The following is a 25,317-nucleotide window of genomic DNA, read 5'->3' as shown; positions in this document are numbered from 1 at the left end:
TCCCACTTCACTTTAAGACTAAAAGACTAGCCAAGACCGTCTTGCGCGCATCTTGATTTTCACCAACGTCTTCTCCATTTTCCGGACCTTGGGAAATATATTGCAGTCCCGGGGACTCTAAACTAACTCCTGATGGCCTTGGTTTGCAGTGAAATGGACACAGCAAATTTTTTGCAGCGCTCACTTTGGAGTTTCTGGTCCGAAATAGAGCCCCACTTCACTTTAAGACTGAAAGAGTAGCCGAGGCCGCCTTAGGTGCATCGTGATTTTGACCAACTTCGGCTTGAGTTGCCAGAACTTAAAAGCTATTTTCCAGTCCTGGGGACTCTAAACTAACTCATGATGGCCTTGGTTTGGAGAGAGCAAAACTTTTTCAACGCTCCCCTTGGGGCTTCTGAGCCGAAATATAGCCCCACTTCAGTTTAAGACTGAAAGAGTAGCCGACACCGTCTTACGCGCATCGTGAATTTGACCCACTTCGGCTCGATTTCCCGAAACTTCGGGTATATATTCAAGTGCCAAGGACTCTAAAGTAACCCCTGATGGCCTTGGTCTGCAGTGAAATGGACACAGGAAATTTTTTTGAACGCTTTCTTTCGAAATTCTGGGCCGAAATATAGCCCCACTTCACTTTAAGACTGAAATAGTAGCCGAGACCGCCTTAGACGCATCGTGATTTTGACAAAATTCGGCTCGATTTCCCCGAACTTGGGCGATATTTTCCAGTCCCGAGGAGTCTAAACTAACTCCTGATGGCCTTGGTTTGCAGTGAAATGAGCACAGCAAAACTTTTTGAACTTTCACTTTCTAGCTTCTCGGCCGAAATATACCCCCAGTTCCCTTTAAAAATGAAAGAGTAGCTGAGCTGCCTTACGCGCATCGTGATTTTGACCAAATTCGGCTCGATTTCCCCGAACTTGGGCGATATTTTCCAGTCCCGAGGAGTCTAAACTAACTCCTGATGGCCTTGGTTTGCAGTGAAATGAGCACTGCAAAACTTTTTGAACTTTCACTTTCTAGCTTCTCGGCCGAAATATACCCCCAGTTCCCTTTAAAAATGAAAGAGTAGCTGAGCTGCCTTACGCGCATCGTGATTTTGACCAAATTCGGCTCGATTTCCCCGAACTTGGGCGATATTTTCCAGTCCCGAGGAGTCTAAACTAACTCCTGATGGGCTTGGTTTGCAGTGAAATTAACACAGTTACACTTGCTGAAGGCTTATTTTGGAGCTTTTGGGATGAAATATAGCCCCACTTCACTTTAAGACTTAAAGAGTAGCCGAGACCGCCTTACGCGCATCGTGATTTTGAGCAACTTCCGCTCGATTTTCTAGAATTTTGGCGATATTTTCAAGTCCCGGGGATTCTAAACTAACTTCTGATGGCCTTGGTTTGCAGTGAAATGGACGCAGGAAAACTTTTTGAACGCTCAGTCTCGAGCTTCTGGGCAGAAATACAACCGTATTTCACTTTAAGACTGAAACATTAGCCGAGACCGCCTTACGAGCATCGTGATTTTGACCAAGTTCAGCTCGATTTATCAGAACTTGGGGGATATTTTCCAGTCCGGGGGACTTTAAACTAACTCCTGATGGCCTTGGTTTGCAGTTAAATGCAGAAAGCGTAACTTTTTAAAGGGTCACTTTCGAGCTTCTGGGCCGAAATATAGCCCCACTTTACTTTAAGACTGAAAGAGTAGCCGAGACCCCCTTAAGCGCATCGTGAGTTTGACTAACTTCGGGTGGATTTCCCGTAACTTGGGGGATATTTCCAGTCCCTTGGACGCTAAACTAAGTCGTGATGGCCTTGTTTTGCAGTGAAATGGACACAGCAAAACTTTTGAAACACTCAGTTTCGAGCTTCTGGGCCGAAATATTGCCCCATTTCACTTTAAGACTGAAAGAGTAGCCGAGACCGCCGTACGCGCGTCGTGATTTTGACTAACTTCTGTTAAATTTCCCCGAACTTGGGGGATATTTTCCAGTCCCGGGGACACTAAACTGACCCCCGGCGTCCTTGGTCTCCAGTAAAATGGACACAGCACAACTTTTTGAACGTTTACTTTCGAGCTTCTGGGCCGAAATATAGCTCCACTTCACTTTAAGACTGAAAGAGTAGCCGGGACCGCCTTACGCGCATGGTAATTTTGTCGAACTTCGGCTTGATTTCCTGGCACTTGGGGGATATTTTCCAGTCCCGGAAGCTCTAAACTAACTCCTGAATACCTTAGTTTTTAGTGAAATGGACAGAGGTAAAAGGGGCGCACGCTAGGTTTCCAGGTTGGAGGCCGAAATATAGCCCCACTTTATTTTAAGACTGAAAGTGTACACGAAACCGCCTTAAGCGCATCGAAATTTTTAGCCACGACAGCTCGATCTGCCAAAACTTGGGGGATATTTTCCAGTCCCGGGGACTCTACCCTAACTCTTGATGGCCTTAGTTTTCAGTAAAATGGTCACAGGTAACAGGAGCGCACGCTCGGTGTCGAGCTTCTAGGCCGAAATGTAGCCCCAGTTTATTTTAAGACTGAAAGAGTAAACGAAACTGCCGTACGCTTATCGTAAGTTTAAGAAAGTATGGCTGAATTTGCCGAAACTTGGAGGATAGCTTCCAGTCTCGAAGATTCTAAACTATCTCCTGATGGACTTAGTTCTTAATGAAATGGACACAGGTAAAAGGAGAGCACGCTCGGTGTCGAGCTTGTAGAACCGAAATATAGCCCACTTCATTATCGGAGTAAACGAGTAGCCGAGACCGCCTTACGCGCATCGTGATTTTGAGAATCTTTGGCTCGATTTGCCGGAATTCGGGGCATATTTTCCAGTCCCGAGGACTCTATGCTAACTCCTGATGAAATTAGTTTTCAGTGATATGTACACAGGTAAAAGGAGCGCACGCTCGGTGTTGAGCTTGTCGGCCGAAATATAGCCCCACTTCAATTTAAGACTGAAAGAGTAGCCGAGACCGCCTTACGCGCATCGTGATTGTGAGCAACTTTGGCTCGATCTGCCAGAATTTGGGAAATATTTTCCAGTCCCAAGGACTCTAAAGTAACTCCTGATAGACTAAGATGTTAGTGAAATGGACACAGGTAAAATTAGCGCACGCCCGGTCTCGAGCTTCTAGGTCGAAATATAGCCCACCTTTATTTTAAGACTGAAAGAGTAGCCGAGACCGCCTTACGCGCATGGTGATTTTGGGCCACTTTTGCTCGATTTCCCGGAAGTTGGCGAATAATTTAAGTAGTGTAGGACGCTTGTGTGGGCCGTAGCCAATCAGAAGGCCGTGCATATCATTAAAAAAGGCTCTCGACCAATCAGAGGGCCGGATTTGCTCATTAATATGTTCATGAGTTAGGGGGTTATCAAAATATGCGTCTGCAGTGACGTCACAGGTCAGCAGTCTTTTGCATCCCAGGTCACGCGCGTGCCCAAATAAGGCGATAGCCAATCCCTGAACTCGAGGTTGTCATATGCATGAAATCGAGGTTTGGATGGGAATAAAAGGGTTTGCGCGAGTGTGGAAGGAGTATAGTTGTTTTGAGCTAGACGACTAGAAGATGTCCTCAGAGGAGAGCGAGACGAAGGTGGAGGTTTCTGAAGAGGAGATAGAAGAAGAACTTGCCGCGAGGGTGATGGATGCTGTTCATGACGGTATTCTTGGAAAGATGATGAAATGCGCCGTTTCTCACGCTATGGATGTCCTCCTGAAGAAAGAGGTGACGAAGCTGGCGGATGAGGTGCTGAGTTTCAGAAGAATGCTGTCTGAGAAGATGCTTGCTGACCAGTCCATCTCGTTTAAAGACCCCGTGTGTTTGGAGAAGTTGCCGGAGGGATTTGAGGACGGATGGAAAGAGTGGAAGAGCGCTTGGGACAACAGAGACGAGTTGGCGTACCGAGCATTTATCAAACAAATTGTAAAAAAATCAGAGGAGTGAAAAAACATTTTTATCCATGCCTGTAACATTTTAATAAAGATCCTTTAAAGAGAGAATGTGATTTTTGCATCGTCTGGAGTGCTTGCACGTAATGGAGACACGGAGTCTGAAAAATAGAGCAAAAAACAACTTTTTTTTTTAATTGGATACACCAGGACTTAATTTTTACATTGCGGGACTTGTGCCTAGTCCTGATGACTGGCGCCCATATTACAGGAACGATTTTACATGATTGACCCGTGACATGGCCTGGTCGTAACTGTTTCCCAGGAAGACGGGGGCATATTTTTGGGTCTCGTAATTGAAATGCTCGCCATAGATGGTCTTGCAGCAGGTTTCCCAGACTCTCCCCAGTCCCCAGGCTTCTCTCAGCGGTCCCGTGAGCGCGCGTACGAATTTTTCGTGGGTCCCACGTTGACTCAACTCTATTATTGGTCGGCGGCAGCAAGGTCTGGTTTGTTTACACACATGGCAATGGAGGGGTTGTTCCATGGCTAGAATTAAAGCAATTGTCTGTAAGCGTCACGTGCAAAGTCTACATGGGCTACTAAATTGTTGATCTCGTCCTCGTCAGCGCCCCATAAACTTGTCTCTACGAACAGAAGATCTAGTTTGTCTAGGCACACCCCAATGAAACCTAAAAGGGTTTCTAGGACATTGTATAACGGGGTCTCTCGATTCTCTTCTTCATCCTTCATCCACTCTTGCACTCGCTTTCTCAAGGTAGTCAACTCGGAATCACACCGCTCTAATACTTCCATGCTATACTCACTCGGTCCTTTGAGATTCCACAGCAACGAGAGTCTCCACAGTCTTCTGTAATGGGCGCTCATACAAGTTCAAAACTCAGAGTGCCTTTGACGGTCCGACTCGCTTATTTTATACACGCGGTATAAAGGGTGTCCAGTCTCCTACCGTGAGGGGGTGTGGTAGGGGGGTACCCCCTATCCCCTGGGTCTAAGTAACACGTGACTTGGTCTCGATCTGTGATTGGTTGAACGGATCTGCGTAAAGCGAATCCGCGTCGTTCGCTCTTCACTCTGCATCTTTGTATGTGTATAGAGCGCTTTTTAACTGTGGAAGTTTTTGAGACCATGCCTGCCCGCTCCGCTGCAGCATTGAAACGACAGAGAGTGAGAAGAAGAGAGTTCGCGCGAGAGTGGAAAAAGGAGAATCCAGAGAAAGTTCGCGAACAGAAAAGACGATATCGTGCCCGACGCAGGGCCAAGAGGTGTGAGGTACGGTTTAAGCACATTGCGGGCGAGGCTATAAAATCATTAGAAAGGAAGAATGGGGTTAAGTACAATCACGAGAAAATTCTTCGGAAGCTGTTTAGAGTCCGTATAGGGTTAACGGATTTCAGGCGCCCCGCGGAAAACCCCGAGAAAGTTCGCGAACAGAAAAGACGCAGGGCCGAGAGGTGTGAGGTAAGGAATGAGGATATGTATGATCCGGATGAAATTCTTAGAGGTTTGTTTCCGGGTTGCTCGATAACATCATCATCATCATCATCCATCACCACGGTCACTTCTAATGAAAGCGCCATCACCTACGCCTCCACCACGACCGCCGCCGATAAGAGCACAAGCACCACTACTGCATCACTACCATCACCATTTCCGCTAAGAGCAGTGACACTAAGATCACCACCACCACAAAGAGCACTACCGTCATCCACCAATACCACTGCAGCACCACAGGCATTACCCCCACCGAAACGCCGTGGGAAGCGGTTGTCTTATTCCTTCTCCTCTGACTCTGACTCTGACTCTGAGCCTGATGAAGGGTTGGTAGAGGAATTAGAGCGTATGTTAGCGGAACCCGAGGATCCTGTACAACGGAGACTTTCGGAAATCAGGAAAAATAGGAAGAAAGCAGAAGAAAACCGAATGAAACGAGTACGAGAAGAACAAGAAATGGAAGAGAGGATCGTGGAAATAGTTAGTGAGCTTGATCAGATGACATCCATGCTTCATGACATGGGACGCTCCAATACCACTGCAGCACCACAGGTATTACCCCCACCGAAACGCCGTGGGAAGCGGTTGTCTTATTCCTTCTCCTCTGACTCTGACTCTGACTCTGAGCCTGATGAAGGGTTGGTAGAGGAATTAGAGCGTATGTTAGCGGAACCCGAGGATCCTGTACAACGGAGACTTTCGGAAATCAGGAAAAATAGGAAGAAAGCAGAAGAAAACCGAATGAAACGAGTACGAGAAGAACAAGAAATGGAAGAGATGACCATGGAAATAGCTAGTGAGCTTGATCAGATGGCATCCATGCTTCATGACATGGGACGCGGGTTCGCGCAGTTTGAACGCGAAGATACAGTAGAACAGAACCGTTGTCATTTCCCAGTCACCAACGAACTTATGGATCAGTTAGAACACTATTTATTTTCGACTTAAAGAAAAAGAGACTCTTTTTGAAAAAAACAACAAAAGCGTGTGTGTAACTTTAATTATAACAACAATAAAGGTTTTACAATTTCAAACGTTTCTTGACCTGCATGATTTTCTTAACAATGCGTTCTGTCATGGTTTTACGTCCGGGTAATCTGTCGATGGCCTGGATCATCTTGGTGTCGGCGTTCCATTTGTCCTGTAAGTTCTTGGCCTTGGAATAGTCAATGTCGTGTTGTTTGGCCAGTCGGTCCAGACGGTTGATCCCGGGGTCTCCTCGCGCCAGACGTTTCTTCAGTTTGGTACCAGGTCCCATGTACTGATAACCGGGCCAATGGAACTCGATCCCGGTCTTGCCCAACCATTTTTGGATGTCGAACCCATACCCTCGTTGACGGCGACGTCGGGTACTTCTCTTCGGGGGTGCAGGCGCCTTTTTTCCCTTCTTCTTAATCCGAGTCATAGTCTAGTCCCCTTCTCCAGGGGTCTTCGAAATCTTCCCAACCTGCTTGTAACTTTTCTGCGGCTGACGGTTTGGCCTTCTTGTACTTCTTTGACTTGCCTTTGGGACTGTAACCACCGTCGTCGTAGTCGATACCGAGTGATTTCAGTACACGTCTGGCTCTATCGGAGATGGGTGCTTTTTTCTTGGACGATAGGGGAGTTTTACCTAGCGTGACCTGTTCGAATGGACTGAAGGGTTTGGGGGTTTTCTTCTCCTTTTTAAAACCTGACGTGGAGGGTATGGGGGTTTTCAGCTCCTTTTTCAGTCCTGTCGTAGAAAGGGGTTGTGGCGGGATGATCACGGGGGCTGCGGCTGGTTGGTTGACTCCCTTGAGGATCTGTTTCAACAGAGTTTCGACGGGTGCGTCGACCATGCCTTCGGGTTCTGTCGTTCCCTGGTACGAGATGGGACCGCTTTTACCCGTCCGTATACGTTTCACCAGTTTCCCTTCTTCGTTGGCCAGGGGTTTGGTCATCTTGACGGCCATGCTGGCGGGGATACGTTTGTCGTTCAGGATGAGATGTTCTTCGGCGGCCAGACGTCCGGCTTTGTTCAACAAGGCATTCTGGCTGATCTTCCCCTTGTAATAATCTTGCAGACGATTGAATTCTTGAACGGGCACCATCATGACTTCGTTCATACCTTCTGACTCAAGGTCGTGTCAGGAAACTCGGACAATTCTCTCAAGGCCGTCTCGTAACAGTCTTGCCAGTACCGTATGGATTCGTCTTTCTTTTCCAACTCGAGTTCGAGACTTTGAACGGTTCGCTTGCCTTTACCGCACTCCCTGCACAACTCGATGTACCCACCGGGCGGCGTGGTATCTCGTTTCGTTTGACAGGTTTGGCAGAAGTCACCGAACTTTAAAGTCATGTATTCTTGATACAGGTCGTGGTACCTCTTGTTCAAGTACTCGTACGAGTCTTTCCATCGTGCTTCGCGACGATTGGCGTCTTGCAACAACTGCACGAGTTTAGGAATGGTATTGGACTCTTCTTCTCTCGGCGGGAAATTGGGTATGACGTCGATCCCCTCCAGCGGGTAACCGTCTTCGCCGCGTCCTTTCACCGTACACAACATGCTTTGAAACAACCGTGTAATCCGCTCCAGAACCCCGCTCCGTTCTGACTCAGGAGATGCTCTCTTCGACGCTTGAGAGAGTTTTTGCGTCTACCCACTTCTCGCAAAACCTTTTTATGTCTTTTCAGTTTCCCATAAGTCGTGACGTCGATGGGGATCCTCTTTTTCAGCAAATTGAGAACCATCTCGCTGATGGCGTTGATCTGATCTCTGTCGGCGTATTGCAACATCCGTTGACGTTTATTGAGAACCATCTCGCTGATGGCGTTGATCTGATCTCTGTCGGCGTATTGCAACATCCGTTGACGTTTATTTCGATTGGCTTCTTTCAGGACGCGCGTCAAGAAATGACGTTGTCGTCGCAACCGCTTCATCGTTCGCGTCTAACGTCCGGTTGGTTCGTCCCGCTCTTTTATTCACAAGTCTTCGAGAAGGCTCAACACCGTCTTGGCTACGGTGCCGACCAGTTTACCAAGACCCTTTCCCCTTTGGACCCTCCTCCTTCTTCCTACTCCCACTCGACGTAATCCCACTCGTCGTCTCCTTCGCTTTCTCACCACCATGCCGTGTTCTTACACGTACTCACTTTTCCACTAGAATGACGTAGGCAGGTGATCACGCGTCTTTTTATAGAGGCACGTTTGAACGTTTCAGTGAATCCAATTATTCATCCAACCACTTTTCCGTCGTGGAGTCACTCTTCTTCGAATGTCTGAATAATGCTTCCATCCTTGTTTCAATTTTTCTCTATTTAGACCGCTAGTTAAACTGTCGAGAAACCCTTTTCCCGTTTGGGTCCTCCTTCTTCTACGTACTCCCACTCGCCGTCGTCTCCTTCGACTTCTCCTCACCATGTCGGGTTTCCACCTTAAATGATTCACGAAGGGATCACACGTCCTTCTTATAGAGGTGCGTGAACGAATCGTGTTTCGTAGTCTCGAACGTATCGGTCGTACGTGGGAGGTGCGAAATCCGTCACCGTGTCGTCCAACGTTTGCATCTTGACCAAAAACCCATCCAATTCCTCCACACCGCCCAGAGCGTAGTTCCGTAGTTCGGTCAACGTCTTTTCGTACGTCGTGTAAGCGAATTGGGTCATGTCCATCTTGAGCGAATACTTCTTGAAATCGTTCCATCCTTTCAGCGCGGCGGCGAGAGCCGTCAATCCTACCGCCGCGTACCCGTCTTTACACACGGATCCCACGACGATGCTCGCTGCCGCCGTCAGTAAGGCCAGTCCGTTGAGAATGGCGTTGCACAATTTGTAGTAACCGAACATCCGCCTTCGACACCACCAATACTTGTGGTAGAAAGCGTACAGTCCGTCCAAACGTTTCAGGGAATCCAAATCCACCACGGTGTTGAAAGGTTGATCCAATAAACAGACCAAAGTACTCATGACTCTTTTTAGCTTGGTGAGGTTCTCAGTTTCGTACACTGGTCGAATTGCGAGTCACCGTAGGACGTTGTCCGTTCTTATAGGTAGTCGTGATCGTATTCGTCGTGGTGATGCCTGCGATTCGTCGACCCGCGGCCGTCTGTTGTTGTTGGCGCAAAATCTCTTCCAATTGTTGCTGCATCTGGGCTTGGTCGAGAACACGGTCTCCTCGCCTCCTCCTTCTTCTTCTTCGAGCTCGAGAAAGACCCGATCGAATCGACGAAGGCGGTGTGGAGTCACCGCCACTTCCGCCACCACTACCTCCTCTGCCTGCGCCTCCGCCTCCGCCTCCACCTCCGCCTCCACCTCCGCCTCTGCCTCCGCCTCCACTTCCACCTCTGTCACTGCCTCTGCCTCTGCCTCTTCCACCGCTACCACTAGCGCTACTTCTTCTGCGGCTTCCGGAATTGCTGGAGGACGTCGGTGTATTTTGACGCGGGACGCGTCTCGGTCGTTTCCCTCCTCGAACGGCTCGTGCCAAAGGGGTGGACATTGTTATCCTGGGTGCCCCGACACCTGCCGTGACATTGGCGCGCAACACCGATCCAGCACTGCCGACACCCACCGTGACGTTGGTCTGCGGTGCACCCGAGCCAGCGGTGCCCACTCCGACGGGCGAGACATTGGGCAGAGGCGGTGTCGCCAGTGACGATCGCGGTGAAGGAGGCGTGTTCAGACTCGCACCCACACCCGCGGCAGGCGGAATCGGAGTACTCGTCCGAGCCGGTGTCCCCCAAGGCGAATAATCTTCCAGAGCCGAGAAGTTGAAATCGTCACTACCATAAGAGCTCATTTTTATCCATGTACCTTTCTCTTTCTATCTTCTTCTCGGCGAGTTCTCGTTGTTTATGAACCAAATAATCGAAACCTTCACCGTTATATGCGTTGATGATGGACCGTACTTGACGGTAACTCTCGCATTCCGTGACCTGTCTCATCGGTTCGTAGTCCAGCTCGTGGGGATTCATGATGTATTTGAGCCTGTTTTTACACAGGTGAATGAATAGCGGAAACCACTCGACCTCGCTCCTCAACATGATGGGGTTGCAAACTGATGGCATCGGACGAATCCTTCGTCTTTTAACACATGGCTGAGAACGCGTTGATCGTCCTGACTGGCTGGATGAAGATCCAATAGCATGTAACCGTAAGGTCGATCGGTGACCTTGCGAAACGTGTCCAACACCTCTTGCCATTGCGTGGGAAACGATTGCAGAAGTAAATTTCGTATCCCCAACTGATCCCGAGGGTTCTTGAAGGCTGCGATGTAATGCGCGTTTCTGGAAATGGTCTTGGCGAATTTTCCGTTGGGGAATAGATCCTGGCACAGGTAAATCACCGTGATGTTCCGATGATGCGAGTGTTTGGTGAAGAGATCCAACACGCGCTTGTCGTTACCGCCCTCGTCCATTAGATCGTCCAAGACCAACACACCCCCGCCAGGAAACCATCGGGGTAACTGGTCGCTGTCGGGGATGCATTCGTAAAACTTGACTCCACCCTTCTTGAGCTTTTGGAAACCGTCTTGCCACGATCCGTAGCAGTAGTGAATACTCTTCGGTGTTTGTTGGAACAAGTCGCCGTTCTCCAACAACAGTTTGGTTGTGAACACCGTCTTGCCGCACCCCAACGGACCCGCTATCAACAAACTCGACGGCGTGTGAAATTGAAACGCTTTGCGCCGTTCCATGATCTTGAAAAAATGGTCCAGGGTCTAGAGACGTTCCGTTTTTATCCGATCAACTTGACCAAGGTGGTCTTGACGGCTGGGATGCGTTTCAACAGACTCAAGAGGGTGGTTCTACGATTGAAACAGATGGGTGGTTTGGCGCGACTCTTGCGTTTCACGAGTTTCTTCGCCTGGAAATTCTTGGCGTACCACGCTTTTCCCTTCTTTGGAGCCTTTGGAGCGACTCTTCTTGTGGCTCTCTTGCGTTTCCTACGCACGGTCACGGTCGCTGGTAATGCACCGGTGTCCAGGACACTCATTGGAGCCGGTTGAAGAGCGACTCTTCTTGCGGCTCTCTTGGGTTTCCTACGCACGGTCACGGTCGCTGGTAATGCACCGGTGTCCAGGACACTCATTGGAGCCGTTGGAGCCGTTGGAGCCGGTTGAAGAGCGACTCTTCTTGCGGGTTGTGGTTGTTTTTTTCGGACCATGTTGAAAGCACTGGGTTGAGGCGTCTTTTTACCCGCTTTTCCGTAGCGTTTCTCCAACCTGGCTATCACGTTGTCCAAATGTCTATGCCCTTGAAACTGAAGAGCCATGACTACGCAACGTCCTTTTCTCAAAAATGAACGTCTTTTATTTCGAACAGCTTACTTTATAACAAATGACGCACTCCTCGGGAGGAACCGCACGTTTCCTGGTGACACGGGGTTTTACAAATCTTGCGCCAATCCAACTCGTCCACGATCAGACGTTCTAACATCTGCCCTACTTTACGATCGTTCTCCACAAACTCGTTTTTCTTAAAACGATTCAAGAACTCGTTCATGTCCCGACCTTCGGCTCGGTCGATCAGGAACATCAGGGCGTAATCACCGCAACTCTGACTGAACAGGGACTGTAGACTCTTGCCGTTGTGAATCTGGTACTTGAAATGACGGTCCAACCAGGCTTGGATCGGTCCGGTGGTGACGTACGTGTCCAACGGTAGACCGTAACTGTCCAGGATCTCGCACTTGTTCTTGTCAGCCCACAAAGCGATCCAATGCATGCCCGGTTTGTCGTGAGGGTCCGTGTTCACGATGTAAGCGGTCGGTCCCTCTTGAGGGACTGTCCTGGGAAGCCGATCGCAAGGGACCGTGCCGTAAAAAACACAGCAGAGCGACGGATTCGTCCGTGCCAAATAATCCAACTGCAAATTATTCAAGGCTACTGTCTCCATTTTTTCTTCTTCTTCTTTCTTCTCACTGGTATACGTCGTAGAGGACGACTCGGTTCTCGTTGATCTCTATCATGTTCTCGAATTCGCCGTACAACAAGATGGTCAGGTTTGTGCCTGGATTGGCTCCAAAATCGATCACCAGACGCAGTTCACCTTCCTGCTTGGGGTTCAACACTGGACTGTCCAAACATCCATTGGCCGTGTTATCAAATACAAACAGGTTGCATCTCTTGCCGTGTCCCCAGTCCTCTTTCCGGACCATGTTTCCTTTTCCTCTGCACAAGGCTCCCGAGGCTTTGAGGAATCTTTGGTAACCTCTCAGATCTTTACTGTCATCGTCGTGTTTGAGCTCCAAGGTCTCGTAGGGGTACTCTTCACCTCTCACCAGTTGTTTGATGGAAACGAGATTGAATTGTTCAAAACTGAACGGATTGACCGTCACAGTTCCATTGAAGGCCGTTTGTTTCATCAACACCACCACTAACCGATTAGGTAGCTTACTGTGGAAAGGATTGCTGCACTCGAAATGACGATTGTCATTGGGATGCGAGTAAGTACGAATTTCACCTCTTACCGTGGGGTAAGTGGCCACTCTTCCGCCTTTCATGCTGGTCATGAGTTCTCGGTACACCGAGGGAGTCACTCTCACTTGAGATAGGAACAATCTCACTTTCACGTCGGCTTCAGTCAGTCTGAGAGTATCGGAACCGGCCCATTGGATGGTCCACATAGCGGGGGCATTGAAGTACATGTCAATCTGGATCTGTACGCCGGGTACCAGTAACTTGCTGAGATAAAACACTTCCAGGTAAGGTTTGAACCTCAAGGTCACTTTCTTTCCACCCAAAAACTGAATTCGACTTTGAACCATGTTCTTGAGATCTTGGGATAAAGCTTTGTAATCGTTGTGAGCAGGATCCAACTTGTTGCCTGTCATCACGTCGCCTTCTCCGCGACTGGGTACACCGAGACAATTGTACCAACCCTCGGGTGTCAGGATCGATTCACCGTCGTCTCGGTCATGGTTCAATAGCGCTTCGAGGTAGGCTTTGTAGTGGTAAGTATCGGTCTGGGGACTGATGAGAGTCCCATTCAATCTCACATTGATCTGTTTGAAGAGGGTGTGGACCAGATTGTTGGCGAGTCCGACGGTAGTCGCTTGCGCTATATTACCTCCGGCAGCTGTCTTGACGGCCAACTCCACTTCGAAGAAACTCTCGTTCATGTCGATGAAGTCTTCTTGAGGATCGATTTGGAAGGTCACCGGGTTGATCCCCGTATTGAACGGATTGATTCTCACCTCACGTCGCGACGACATGCTGAGATCCGTAGGAGGCGTGGTGAACATGTCCAGGCGGGGGTTACGAACTCCCGCCGACCTAGCGTGAGCCACCAGGTCCGTCATCGTCGTCTACGTCGTCTTTTCCGTCTCCTTCCCAGTGCTGACTTTACCCAACGGTAGTCTGGGAGTTTTGAGGGTCTCTGGAAGAGCGAACCCCCTTTATACGTGCGTATCCCTCCGGGGAGACGTCTCACGCGTCTCGAGTAGATGGGAATCATGATCCAAACAGGTCTTTTCTTTTTCTCTTACCACCCAACACGCGTTGGAACTCTTCCGTCGCTTTACGTTTCCCGGAGCGTATGGCTCCCTGCTTCAACCCGGCGAGTGCACCTTTCCAATTGGGCTTTCCTCCTTGACCGCCCGAATTTAAACCTCTCAGACCCTCGATGGCCGTCTCCTTCAGAACGTCCTTGAGAATGCCGGGACCTCGTTTCTTGATGCCTTTCCAAACCTGGCCGAATATGCCAGACCCCGATTGGTATCCGTCGGGATGAAACCGTATCAAAGCTCCACCGATCATGATTTCTTAAAGTGTAACGTCGCGATCGTATTGCCAGCTCCAAAGGTCGTCAGTTCTCCTGTTGCCTCTGCCACTTGCACTTCTATAATGTCCAGTACCTCTTTGCGCACGGTAATATATTGAATGTGAGCGGGTTCGAAGTACTGAGTACCGGCGCCTTTTCGAATCAAGTTGACCTCTCTCAGTAAATCCGTGACTTGATTTCCCACCACGCCACTTCTAGCCACGTCCGAGTAGACGAGTAAGGATCGCGACTTGTTTCCCACCACCACTGCCTCAAAAGCCTCGTTCAGGTTCATAAAACGCCAATTGCAATGGATGCTGAGTCTCAAATATTTGACTCCCCTCGATGAAAAGGTTACGACCTTCCAAAAGACAGGTACCCCATTCGAGCCAATTACATCCCCATCGCGGACACTAAGGTTGGGAATTTCATCATTGAAGAATTCGAGCTGTAAGTTAAGTCCCAGCACGCAACCGCTGCTGCTCTTTTGGAGCCATCCCATTTTCATAGCCAGGTCGACATTGATGAGTAAGGCGGGTACATCCGCTCCGTGACGTACGATGTTTTCGTTGTCCGTGACCAGGTCTTCCCCGTCCCACTTGAACTTGATGTAGGTTCTCTTCCCGTCGTCTCCGACATATTTGGATCCTAATTTGGGTCCGTCGTGTTTGAAGATGCGTTGTCGCTCGAAAAAGGCGATCATGGATTTCATGAGTCCAACACCGTCCACGTGGTAAATCGCATTCTTGAGGTCATCCGTGTCGAAGTAAGCGTTTCCATACGAATACCCCTTGGATGTTCGAGGTTCAAGGCGTCTCCAGGCACAATAGAACAAGTTGACTTTCTTATCATGGTTCGACATCAAGGAAGTCAGCTTCACGCGGTCATCCGGCATGGCGATGCTAAACAACCCCACTTTCCATCCATGTCCCTCCAGGCGTAAGGGATTGGGTAACCTGATCTTGAAACTGTTGGCCTTGTTCTCGGGAAACTCGTTCTTACTGCTGTGACTGGGTAAAGTGATGTAAAAATCACTCATCCTCTCTCTTGAAATGCAACGTGATCGTGGTCACACCCGACGCAACGTCCACCAGTCGTCCGTCTTCCTCCGACACCTCAGTCTCGATAATGTCCAAAACGCCCGTACGCACCGGTAGATATAGGATGTGTCTCGGTTGAAGGTCGACCACGTCCGGATCGTAACGCACTTGTTTCAACAGGTCCGTGACTTTATTTCCCGTCACCATACTCTGTCCCACATTCGAATACACGAACAAGGAATGACGCTCGTGACCGAACGCTTCCGCGTAACTGCGATCCAGGTCCGTGAAGACCCAATTGATGAAACAACTCAAATGTAAGGTGTCCGTGTCGATCTTGTAAAATAGTTCGTCCCCGTCGTTTTGTCCTATGATCAAGTCCGTGGCCGTGGGGACGACTCCATTGGGAAATTCTTTCCTCAAATGGGGTCCCAAGACGTAACCCGGTCGTCCGTTCTGTAACGTTCCCATCTTGATCCATTTCATCCTCTGGGCCAATTCGATGCCGATGTTCATCTGAGGGTAGACGCGTTTACCATGGATCAGGAGACTGCGGCACGTTCTCGAATTGTCCAGGACGCATTCTCCATGCTCGGCCCGATGCATGACCGTGTACAGTAATTCGTTGGGACTGTCTTTCTTGTACAGGGTCACGTCGACATCCGTTCGAGAGTTCAACCTATGCAGGTATCGATCTCGTATCATGTTCATTAACTCGGTACCACTCCTCGGCGTGAATTCCAAATCGCCTTCTCGCGTCACCGAAGAGACCCGCGTGTATAGGTTTATGGACGCGTTCACCATATCGATCCACCAGAATTCAAACAGAATAGATCTCTTCAAACCCATCTTACGCGTCGCGGACGGAAACGAGAGGTCGCTGATTCCCACTTTCCATCCCGACTCTCTCAACTGCAACGGGTTCGGCAGACGGTTCTTGAAACTTTGGGCCTTGTTGTCCGGGAACTCGCTCGTGCTGGCATTGCTCATCAGTTGCACGTAAAAGTCTTTCATTTTTTCGTCTTGGGCTTTTGGGTCACGTACAAGCCCTTTTTATCCACCCAACTGTCGTACTTGACTGGCCAACCTTTCCAGCGCACCAAGACTTTATCCCCTTTTCGTTTGACGATCTTGTCGACGCGGAACAGATCGTCGTCTTTCACGTTCACCTTTTGTAAATCTTCCGCGTAGAACGTGCCCTCGACCGCCGTACCGTCCCATTCTTCCACCTTGTACGTGATGACCTTCCCAGGACGCACTCGGCGTATCACGAACACCTCCTCGGTCCATCCGGGTAAATACCCTTTCTTGAACTGACGGAACTTCTTGTTCAGTCTCACACGATCCCCGACTTTGAGTTGCGGTTTCTTCAATGTCCCTTTTTTCTTTTTACCGTAAAGAGTCTCCCACACGTCCTCGCTATTGCCCAAAGTCACTTGATCGGGAGCCATCTTGATACTGCGATGATACGATCGATTGTACCCTCGGACCAACTCTTGTAACACGGGCACATACGTCATCGTATTCTTCACGGTGAAGTACCGGTACATACGTTCCTTCAGGGTCCGATTGAACCGTTCCACCACACTGGATTTCGTATCCCCGCGCGTCGAAAAATGATGAATGCCTTTCTGCTTCATCAAATCCTGAAACGTCTTGTTGTAGAATTCCTTCCCGTCGTCCGTCTGGAGATTGATGGGTTTTCTACCGCCTTTCAGGATCTTTGCCATGGCTTCCGTCACCGCTTTACCCGTCTTGCTCTTCAAGGGCTGGACCCAGGCGTGCTTGGAAAACACGTCCACCACCGTCAAGAGATAACGATACCCTCGATTGTACCTCAAAATATGGATCACCTCGATCAGGTCAGCCGTCCACTGCTCGTCGATGCCGAACACCACCACCGCGACCGTGGGAAAACGACGACGTCTGGGTTTGTGCAGCGTGTACCCCAAATCCCGTTGCAGGACCTCGCGAGCGCGTCGTACCGAGATCTTATTGGCCTGGGCGAATCGCGTCAGACCGCCCAGACTACCGGGTCTGGAAGGATCCCGATACCGTCCCAGTAACCTTCCGGTCGAAAGCGGCTTTTGCTTCTTCTTTTGACCTTTCTTCATAGTCGATAAAGTTTGTACACGCACTGTCTCCACAACTCGAAACGTTGCTCCCGTACCTCGAGATACTTCTTAAATGAATCGGGTTGCCGTTTCAACCACAAGATATAAACGACAAAACGCATCACGTTGGGTTCGACGTCGGTATAGTCAAACACCTCCAAGGGCGAATCGCTGAAATGGTCGGGGATGGGTTCACCCTGACCGTATCGCTCGTAGACACTAGTGCACTTGGAACACAAGGTCGTCCAACACCATCGATCGTTCATGGTCGTACCCACTCTAGAGATCAACCAACTCAAAGCATGAGACATAATGATTTGAACCCAATTCTTTATTCACACTTTCTTATATGTACAAAAACGTCGTGCCTGATTGGTTCTTACGAAAAACAACACCTCTGATTGGCTAAACAAAAAAGAAGGCGAAAAAGACTTAGTCCGAATCTGTAAAGTAATCAACATGTTCCATGTTCTTAAGATCTCGTCCATACTCATCATCACAGTCTTCCTCGTAGGTATCCATGGCATAATATTTACAATTTCTCCAATCACATTTACCGGGTCTCCACTTCAGGGCTTCCTCCTCGTTCCCCTTCACATAGAATGCTTGACGCATACTCTCTTTACACTCACCACACAGGTCATCCTCCGCGGCCTCGATGGCACGGAAGAAAAACCGATCCTTCCACAGATCACGTTGATGCATGATATCGTAGATCAACTCTTCCAACTTCAGACACGTTTCCTTGTAATCTCCCTTGCTGAAAGTCAGTAACGACTTCACCATGGGACTCTCGTCTGCCTCCAACACCCGTCGTGATAGGTCCCGAGAGAAACGCAAGGGCTCAAACAGATCACGGATGGCATCAGTCATCATGTACGTGAGGTTATCCGTGGCGATCAAACAGGCCCGCTCGGCGTCCAGGGTGGGATCACTACAATGAATGAATTTGAATTGACCGCTACCACTTCGGTACATCACGCGACACCACTCACCGAAAAACAAAAACACGTGTTTGTTCTTCTTCATCATCTCCAAAATCGTACCACCCCAGTCAGGACGACGTCTCATCAAGAGCTGAAAAGACCACAGACTATCGGGTACTCGACCTGACGGTTCGAAGAGATTGTCAAAAATGTACAGGTCCACCTTGGCATCCGGAATGGCGTCGAGATCTCTTAAAGTGTGTACCTTCAGATCCACGATCTGTTCCACGAGGTCCCGAATCTGGTTCGAGTTGCTGTAGTAAGTCATCTTGACACCCTCAGACAAACTCGTTAAACTTCTTTCCTTCTCGATCCGCTCGCTTCGTGATCTCCAAGCCCGACAAATGAGGATAGCAACTACGCACACCCCAGTCAATCAAGTGCCTCTGGAGCCTATAGTACAAAGGAGAGACAAGACGTAACTCCAATTCAATTATCCTCGCGTGTAACGGTCTTTCGCCTTCTTTTTCGATTGTATCCAAAACGTCAGAAGCTCGATTCAACTGTTGTCTCATCCAAAATCCTACAGGTCATCACCGCGTCAACAGCAAGTCGAGAATGACTCGCTGCGTCCCACGGGCTCCTTTTATACCCGCGCCGTGGATCCACTTTCACTCCGTACTTTTCCCGGATCACGTGCCCACTTCAGATCCCGCCAATCGGAACGAAGACCGTCACATGATCCCATCACACCACACGTCACTGATTGGTTAAAAACGCCCATAAAGTCGAACCACGCATTCCATCACGAGTCACTTTTCAGCAGAAGTCGTCATGGATTCACACGTCGAACCCGTCAGGGAGAAGAAAAAATCGCCCAAAAAGAAACTGAAACTGCTCTTGCCCCAGAGAGTAGAAAGAGAAGTAGAAGGTAAACAACTACAAACCATGCGACGTGAAAACACCTTGTTGGGATACTAACTCGTTCTCTATCTTCTCAGACTCACCTCCTCGAACCGTGCAACTCCTGGAAGCAGCCCCTGAAGTGGATGCCCGAGGAGAATCCACCGAAGTCCAAGTGTGGGAGGAATTCGACCCCGATCAGTTCCTAGCCCAACTGAAACCCCAAGATCCCACTTGCCCGCGTTGTATGGTACCCCTGACATACGGAAGCGTGAAAACCCCAGACGGTGGTACCTGGGAATATTACCGATGCCCCTCTTCCAGATTCTACACCAAGTGTTATGTGACCTGTGGCGTCAAAGAGGTGGACGCTTACCTGAAACACGTCGAAGAACAGACCCACCCCTGCTACAGGAACATCGACCCCGCTCGTTTCCGATGTCTATGCAGCAAATCCCTGGTCTTAGCCACCTCCCACTCCCAGTCCAACCCAGACAGGCTCTATCTCAAATGTCCCAAGCGTACCTGCAAGTTCTTTCAATGGATCGACGAATACCCACGAGGAGTCGCCGAAGCCATACTGATTAACGGACAGGACCCATACTAAGAAAAAACACACTCTGATTTTTTTATTTAACAACTATTTACACGTTGGGTAATCTATCGTTCGCGTCGATCATCGATCGCATTGTTACTTGGTCACATTGATTAAAAGTACGGTAATAAAAATTGATAACGTTCACATAGCGTTTCGCTGTTCTCTTCTGTCTCCGAGTCCAGTAGGTCTGGAAAGGCTCGAACCCGTAACACAGCATCAGTCTGTGAAACGTATTCCGGTCCAGGGGCGGCTTCACCTTCACGTCCCATACAAGGTTCTTGTATATAGTACGGATCACGTTAAACAACGTTTTCGCGAAACACTTCTCTATTCTCCGATACATGCTATGACTCCGCGTCCAGTTCTCCCTTTGCACGTCCATGAAAAAGAAGATTTGGTGGAGCATCACCTCGAGCTGACTAGAGTCTTGGATGTGTATCATCCATCGTCGACCCGCCAACACATCCCGGATAGGAAAGTTCCTCTCCTCGTAAAATCGGGTCCAGGGTGCGTCTATCTGGTCGATGGCTTCCTCATACGTAATATTAGGCTTTCTAGGTACATGGTTTTGTAGTCCAATCTCTCTCAAGGCCATGACTGCGCTCAATACAAGTTCAAAAAACTCAGAGTGGCGAACCGACGACGCGGATTCCTTTTTATGAAGATCCGTCCAGCCAATCACAGATCGAGACCAAGTCACGTGTTACCCAGACCCATGGGGATAGGGGGTATCCCCCTACCACCCCCTACTCACGGTAGGAGACTGGACACCATTTATACCATGTTTGGTAAGGGGTTACCCCCTCACGGTAAGAGACTGGACACCATTATACCGCGTGTATAAAAATGAGTGAGTGGGTCCGTTCGAGTCACTCTGAGTTATTCAACTTGTATCGAGCGCTCAAAAGAAGAAGAAGAAGAAGAAACCATGGCACAGGAGCTGACCGACGAGGAGATGAACCAACTGATGGATCAATATGAATCAGTGAGTATAACATGCACCCTATGTAAGAAAGTAATCTTTAGAACTCTAACCCTAATCTTTTTCACAGAATTACTGGGATTGGTTACCTCCCGAGGTGCAAACTTACATTCTCCATTTACGAGAGGCCCAGGCTCTCGTCGAGACACGCGAACGTTTAATCAGGCGAGAGCTTTGTAACGAGATACGCACCTTCGCCAAGATCAAAGCATCATGGGACCATGGCCCAATCAAAGTGGTTCAACGGATATGCCCACGAAATGGAAATAGGGAAATGCGCATGTACGGAACCTACGTAGACCAATACGACAGCTGTATAAGAACCGTATTGTTAGGGTTGTTTAGGCCAGGAATGGTACCCATAGAAAAGACTTTCATCTAACCCCGTCGCTTATCGCTCCGCTAAGTATGCTCATAATAGGTAGTTAAGAAATTAATTAATTAATTAATTACTTAACTACGGAGGCAGATCTCATTTTCCAGCTTTCTATGGTTATTATGTCAACAAGCGTAACGAGAAAAAGAGACTCTATCTAGGAAGTAGTTTCAGGAAGGCATTAGATGTTGTCGTCTACTTATTGGATTACTGATAATAAAAAACTGACTAATTAAAAAAAAAACGTTGTGTTTGTTGTCTTTACAGACCAGACGGACCCACGACGAAGCCTTCCCCTTCGACGATGACGACTGGATCTTTGATCCGGCTCACGACCGAGCGACGCTCCAAACCGGAGGTGGTAGCAATACAAGCCCCCTCCTAGACTTCGACTTAAGACCCGTAGGCGCTCGACGTCGCTGGCGAAACGTCCTCAACAAACAACGGTACGAAGCCACGCTCAGACAACACAGAGACGTGACTCGCGATGACAATCTAGGCCAAGAATTGACTCAGGCCCTTCAACGATCCATCGAGCAACAAATCGCTCAGGATCCTACACTGACACCCAACTCCACGGTCCATTTCACCATGCAGTCCCGTGCCTTCACGCACGCCTTTCAATCCACCACCTTCACCGTGCGAGAATTCGAAGAAGGGAGTGAAAGACTAGCCACTTATCTCCAGTCTCTCGCGGCCAAACTCAACTCCAACGAAGAATTCACCCCCGACGACACGTTTACCATGGAAACCACTTTCATACGTACCCCGGGTCGTGGCAGCGGGAACGGAAAACGATACAGGCCGAGTTGCGCCGCCGTGCGGGGAATCGTCAAACGGTCGCGCGTGACCATCCGAAACAAAGACACTCTCTGCTGCGCTCGCGCCATCGTCACCATGAAAGCCCTGGTAGACGCCGACGTGAATACGCGTGACCAAGATTACCACAATCTCAAACAGGGGCGACCCGTCCAAGAGCGATTGGCCAAAGACCTCCACCGTCGAGCCAACGTTCCCGAAGGACCTTGCGGCATTCCCGAACTGCAACAATTTCAAAAAGCGTTACCTGGTTACCAGCTCAAAGTCATGTCCATCGACCCACCCCACATGATCATCTACGCGGGACCCGAACCCTCGGATAAGATCATTCGTCTCATCAAAGAAGGCGATCACTACGACGGATGCAATTCGTTTAAGGGATTCCTCGGCAAATCCTACTTCTGCGACGAATGCAATCGAGGCTACGATCACGACGACTTTCGTCATCATCCCTGCCTCGGTCAATGGTGCACCGCCTGCAAACGAGAAGACTGCCCCGATTTCATCGAGAAAAAACGACCCCTAGCTCCAGGCAAGTTTCCCGAACCCACCAAGATCTGCCAATCGTGTCACAGACAATTCTTCGGAGACCGATGCTACGACGCTCACTCGCAAGTCCAGAGTCACAGCAAACACTCCATCTGCAACACTTACAAAAAGTGTGAGAAGTGTTGTCACGTCTACGAGCTTAAACGCAAGAACAAGCGAGGAGGGCGTCCCCGTGGTCACAAGTGCGGATGGGGCGAATGCAGCATCTGTGAAAAACAAGTCTATCTGGAGACGCACCGTTGTTACATCCAACGCATCCCCGAAGACGAAGACGAGCCCAAAAAGATACGCGTGTCGCGCGACCAAGTCAACGGGCGACCCTTCGAAGAACCCGGACCCGACGATCCAGACACGCGAGTCTGGGTAGACAAAGACCCGCCCCTTCAAGTGTACTGCGACTACGAAGCCATCACCGACGCCGAAGGGAATCAGACACCCATTCTACTCTGCCTGGAAGACGACGAAGATGAGATATGCCACTCCTTCTACGGGCCCAACTGCACCGCCGACATGTTCGAACACCTCGAATCCCTCGCCGTCGACCAGGACGGAGACGAACGGAACGTCATCGTCCTCTTTCACAATCTCAAAGGCTACGACGGGATGTTCATCCTGCAACACTGTTACGCCACCCATCGAGAAGTCACCGACCCAATCACCGTCGGCACCAAGATACTGTCCCTAAAATCCGACAGATTGACTTTCAAAGATTCCCTCTGCTTTCTCCCGTTCCCGCTGGCCAACTTTCCCGCCACCTTCGGAATCCAGGAACTGCGTAAAGGATTCTTCCCACACAAATTCAACACTCTAGAAAATCAAGAGTACGAAGGTCCCATGCCACCGCGAGACATGTACGATCCCGACGGCATGTCCGCCAAAAAGAAAGCCGAATTCGACCAGTGGTACCAAGAGAAAGTCAACGACCACTACCATTTCGTACTAAGGGAAGAAATGGAAGCCTACTGCGAGTCGGACGTCAAACTCCTCAAAGCGGGCTGTCAAAAGTTCCGGCAAGAATTCAAACAAAAAGCCGACTTTGACCCCATGGAGAAATGCATCACCATCGCCTCCGCCTGCAACCGATTCTGGCGCAAGAAACTCGTCCCGCTCAACACCATCGCCTCCAGAGCCCCGAGAGGATGGCACGGTGCCCGATCCAATCAGTCCGTCGAAGCCCTGAAATGGCTAGCCTGGCAAGAACACTCGTTGCAACGCACGGGTCAAGGCGATCGTATCCGCACCGTGCGAAACGGAGGTGAAATCCGACTGGACAATCATCTCGTGGACGGATACGATCCGACCACTCGAACCGTCTACGAATTCCACGGATGTCTATGGCACGGATGTCCACGCTTTTTCCCGACCCATCGAGACCGACATCCCATCTATCACGCCGATCGCACCATGCAGGAAGTCTACGAGGCCACACTCCGCAAACACGACCTTCTCAGTCGTCAAGGCTACCAGCTCTGCGTCAAGTGGGAATGCGACTGGGCCCTAGAAGTCAAAACCGACCCTGATCTCAGCCAGTTTCTAGACACGTTCGAAATCGTGAAACCGCTCGAACCCAGAGAAGCTTTCTTCGGAGGACGCACGAACGCCGTCAAACTACATCACGTGGCCGACGTGGCTCAAGGAGAGAAAATCAAGTACATCGACGTGACGTCGCTCTACCCCTGGGTCAACAAGGGAAGCAAATACCCCGTAGGACACCCGCAAGTCATCGTCAACCCCGACGACCAAGACATCCATCACTACTTCGGTATGGCCAAAGTGGACATACTACCACCTCACGAACTTTACCATCCCGTTCTACCTTTTCGGCACAGGGGTAAACTCACCTTCCCACTCTGCCGATCGTGCGTGGAACACGAAATGAACAAACCCCTCCTTGAGAAATCACATCGATGCTCTCACACGGCCGAGCAACGCACGCTACGAGGGACCTGGTGCACCCCCGAAATCGAGAAAGCCGTTGCCATGGGATACACGCTCATCAAGATCCACGAAGTCCACCATTTCCCGGAAAGACAACGTCGTACAGGACTCTTCGCCGATTACGTGAACACCTGGCTAAAAATCAAACAGGAATCCGCCGGCTACCCCCACTGGTGTCACACCCCCCAAGACAAGACACAGTACGTGCAACAATACCGCCAGAAAGAAGGCATCGCTCTCGATCCGGCCATGATCCAAAAAAACCCCGGACGCAAAGCCACCGCCAAACTCATGCTCAACTCTTTCTGGGGCAAGTTCGGCGAAAACCTACCCAAACCCACCACCGAAGTCGTCTACACTGCAGCACAACTCTTCGAACTCGTTTCCAATCACTTCAACGACATAAAACAAGTCAGAATCGCCCACGACGAAGCCCTAGAGGTCGTCTACACCGAACTCAAAGACAATCAACCCGATAACGGACGAATCAACATCTTCGTCGCCGCTTTCACCACCTGTTGGGCTCGACTCAAATTATACAGCTACCTGGAACAATTAAAACAACAAGTCCTCTACTTTGACACCGATTCCGTCATCTACTCGCACAAACCAGGTCAAGCCGATGTCCCGCTAGGCGATTACCTCGGAGAGATGACCAACGAGCTCGACGACGGCGACTTCATTACCACTTTCACCTCCGCTGGACCCAAGAATTACGGGTACAAAACCCACCAAGGCAAAGTCTGCTGCAAAGTCCGAGGCTTCTCCCTCAATGTACGAGGAGCCCAACAACTCAATTACGACGTCATGGAACAAAATCTACTCGACGAACTCACACAACCTCTCGAGGACGGTGGACGACGCAACATCCCCGTCGTTAACCCCAACTTTTTCTTCAGAAACCCAGCCACCAAACATCTCAAGGTCATCACACGCACCAAACACTACGGACTC

At 49.7% G+C, this 25,317-nt stretch overlaps 4 protein-coding genes across 4 annotated transcripts in view; all 4 read right to left on the bottom strand.

Moving 5' to 3' along the window:
- Positions 1-13,776, bottom strand: part of LOC145492744 (uncharacterized protein F54H12.2-like) — a 401,321-nt gene extending 387,545 nt beyond the window's left edge. The window contains exon 1 of the mRNA XM_081472132.1: positions 13,749-13,776. The gene's annotated coding sequence lies outside the window, so the exon portion shown is untranslated. The remainder of the gene's footprint in view (positions 1-13,748) is intronic.
- Positions 1-13,881, bottom strand: part of LOC145492143 (uncharacterized protein F54H12.2-like) — a 401,713-nt gene extending 387,832 nt beyond the window's left edge. The window contains exon 1 of the mRNA XM_081471478.1: positions 11,907-13,881. Coding sequence (XP_081327604.1) covers positions 12,275-13,657 — 1,383 coding nt within the window. The 5' untranslated portion in view covers positions 13,658-13,881 and the 3' untranslated portion in view covers positions 11,907-12,274. The remainder of the gene's footprint in view (positions 1-11,906) is intronic.
- The window catches only part of LOC145492733 (uncharacterized), a 401,303-nt gene extending 382,777 nt beyond the window's left edge, over positions 1-18,526 (bottom strand). The window contains exon 1 of the mRNA XM_081472128.1: positions 17,066-18,526. Coding sequence (XP_081328254.1) covers positions 17,705-18,526 — 822 coding nt within the window. The 3' untranslated portion in view covers positions 17,066-17,704. The remainder of the gene's footprint in view (positions 1-17,065) is intronic.
- On the bottom strand, positions 9,692-11,312 carry LOC145492919 (uncharacterized). The gene has a single exon (XM_081472296.1). The coding sequence runs from the start codon at positions 11,049-11,051 to the stop codon at positions 10,392-10,394; it is 660 nt and encodes a 219-aa protein (XP_081328422.1). The 5' UTR covers positions 11,052-11,312; the 3' UTR covers positions 9,692-10,391.
- Positions 18,527-25,317: the final 6,791 nt, after the last annotated feature.

The sequence above is a fragment of the Orbicella franksi genome, chromosome 7 (assembly GCF_964199315.1).
Source record: "Orbicella franksi chromosome 7, jaOrbFran1.1, whole genome shotgun sequence".
NCBI classification, from domain to species: Eukaryota; Metazoa; Cnidaria; class Anthozoa; order Scleractinia; family Merulinidae; genus Orbicella; species Orbicella franksi.
This window is presented reverse-complemented; position numbering and strand designations above follow the sequence as displayed.

Bases quoted from the DNA above. Each gene is read 5' to 3' on its own strand.
- LOC145492919 (XM_081472296.1), bottom strand. From the start codon at position 11,051: ATGGAACGGCGCAAAGCGTTTCAATTTCACACGCCGTCGAGTTTGTTG.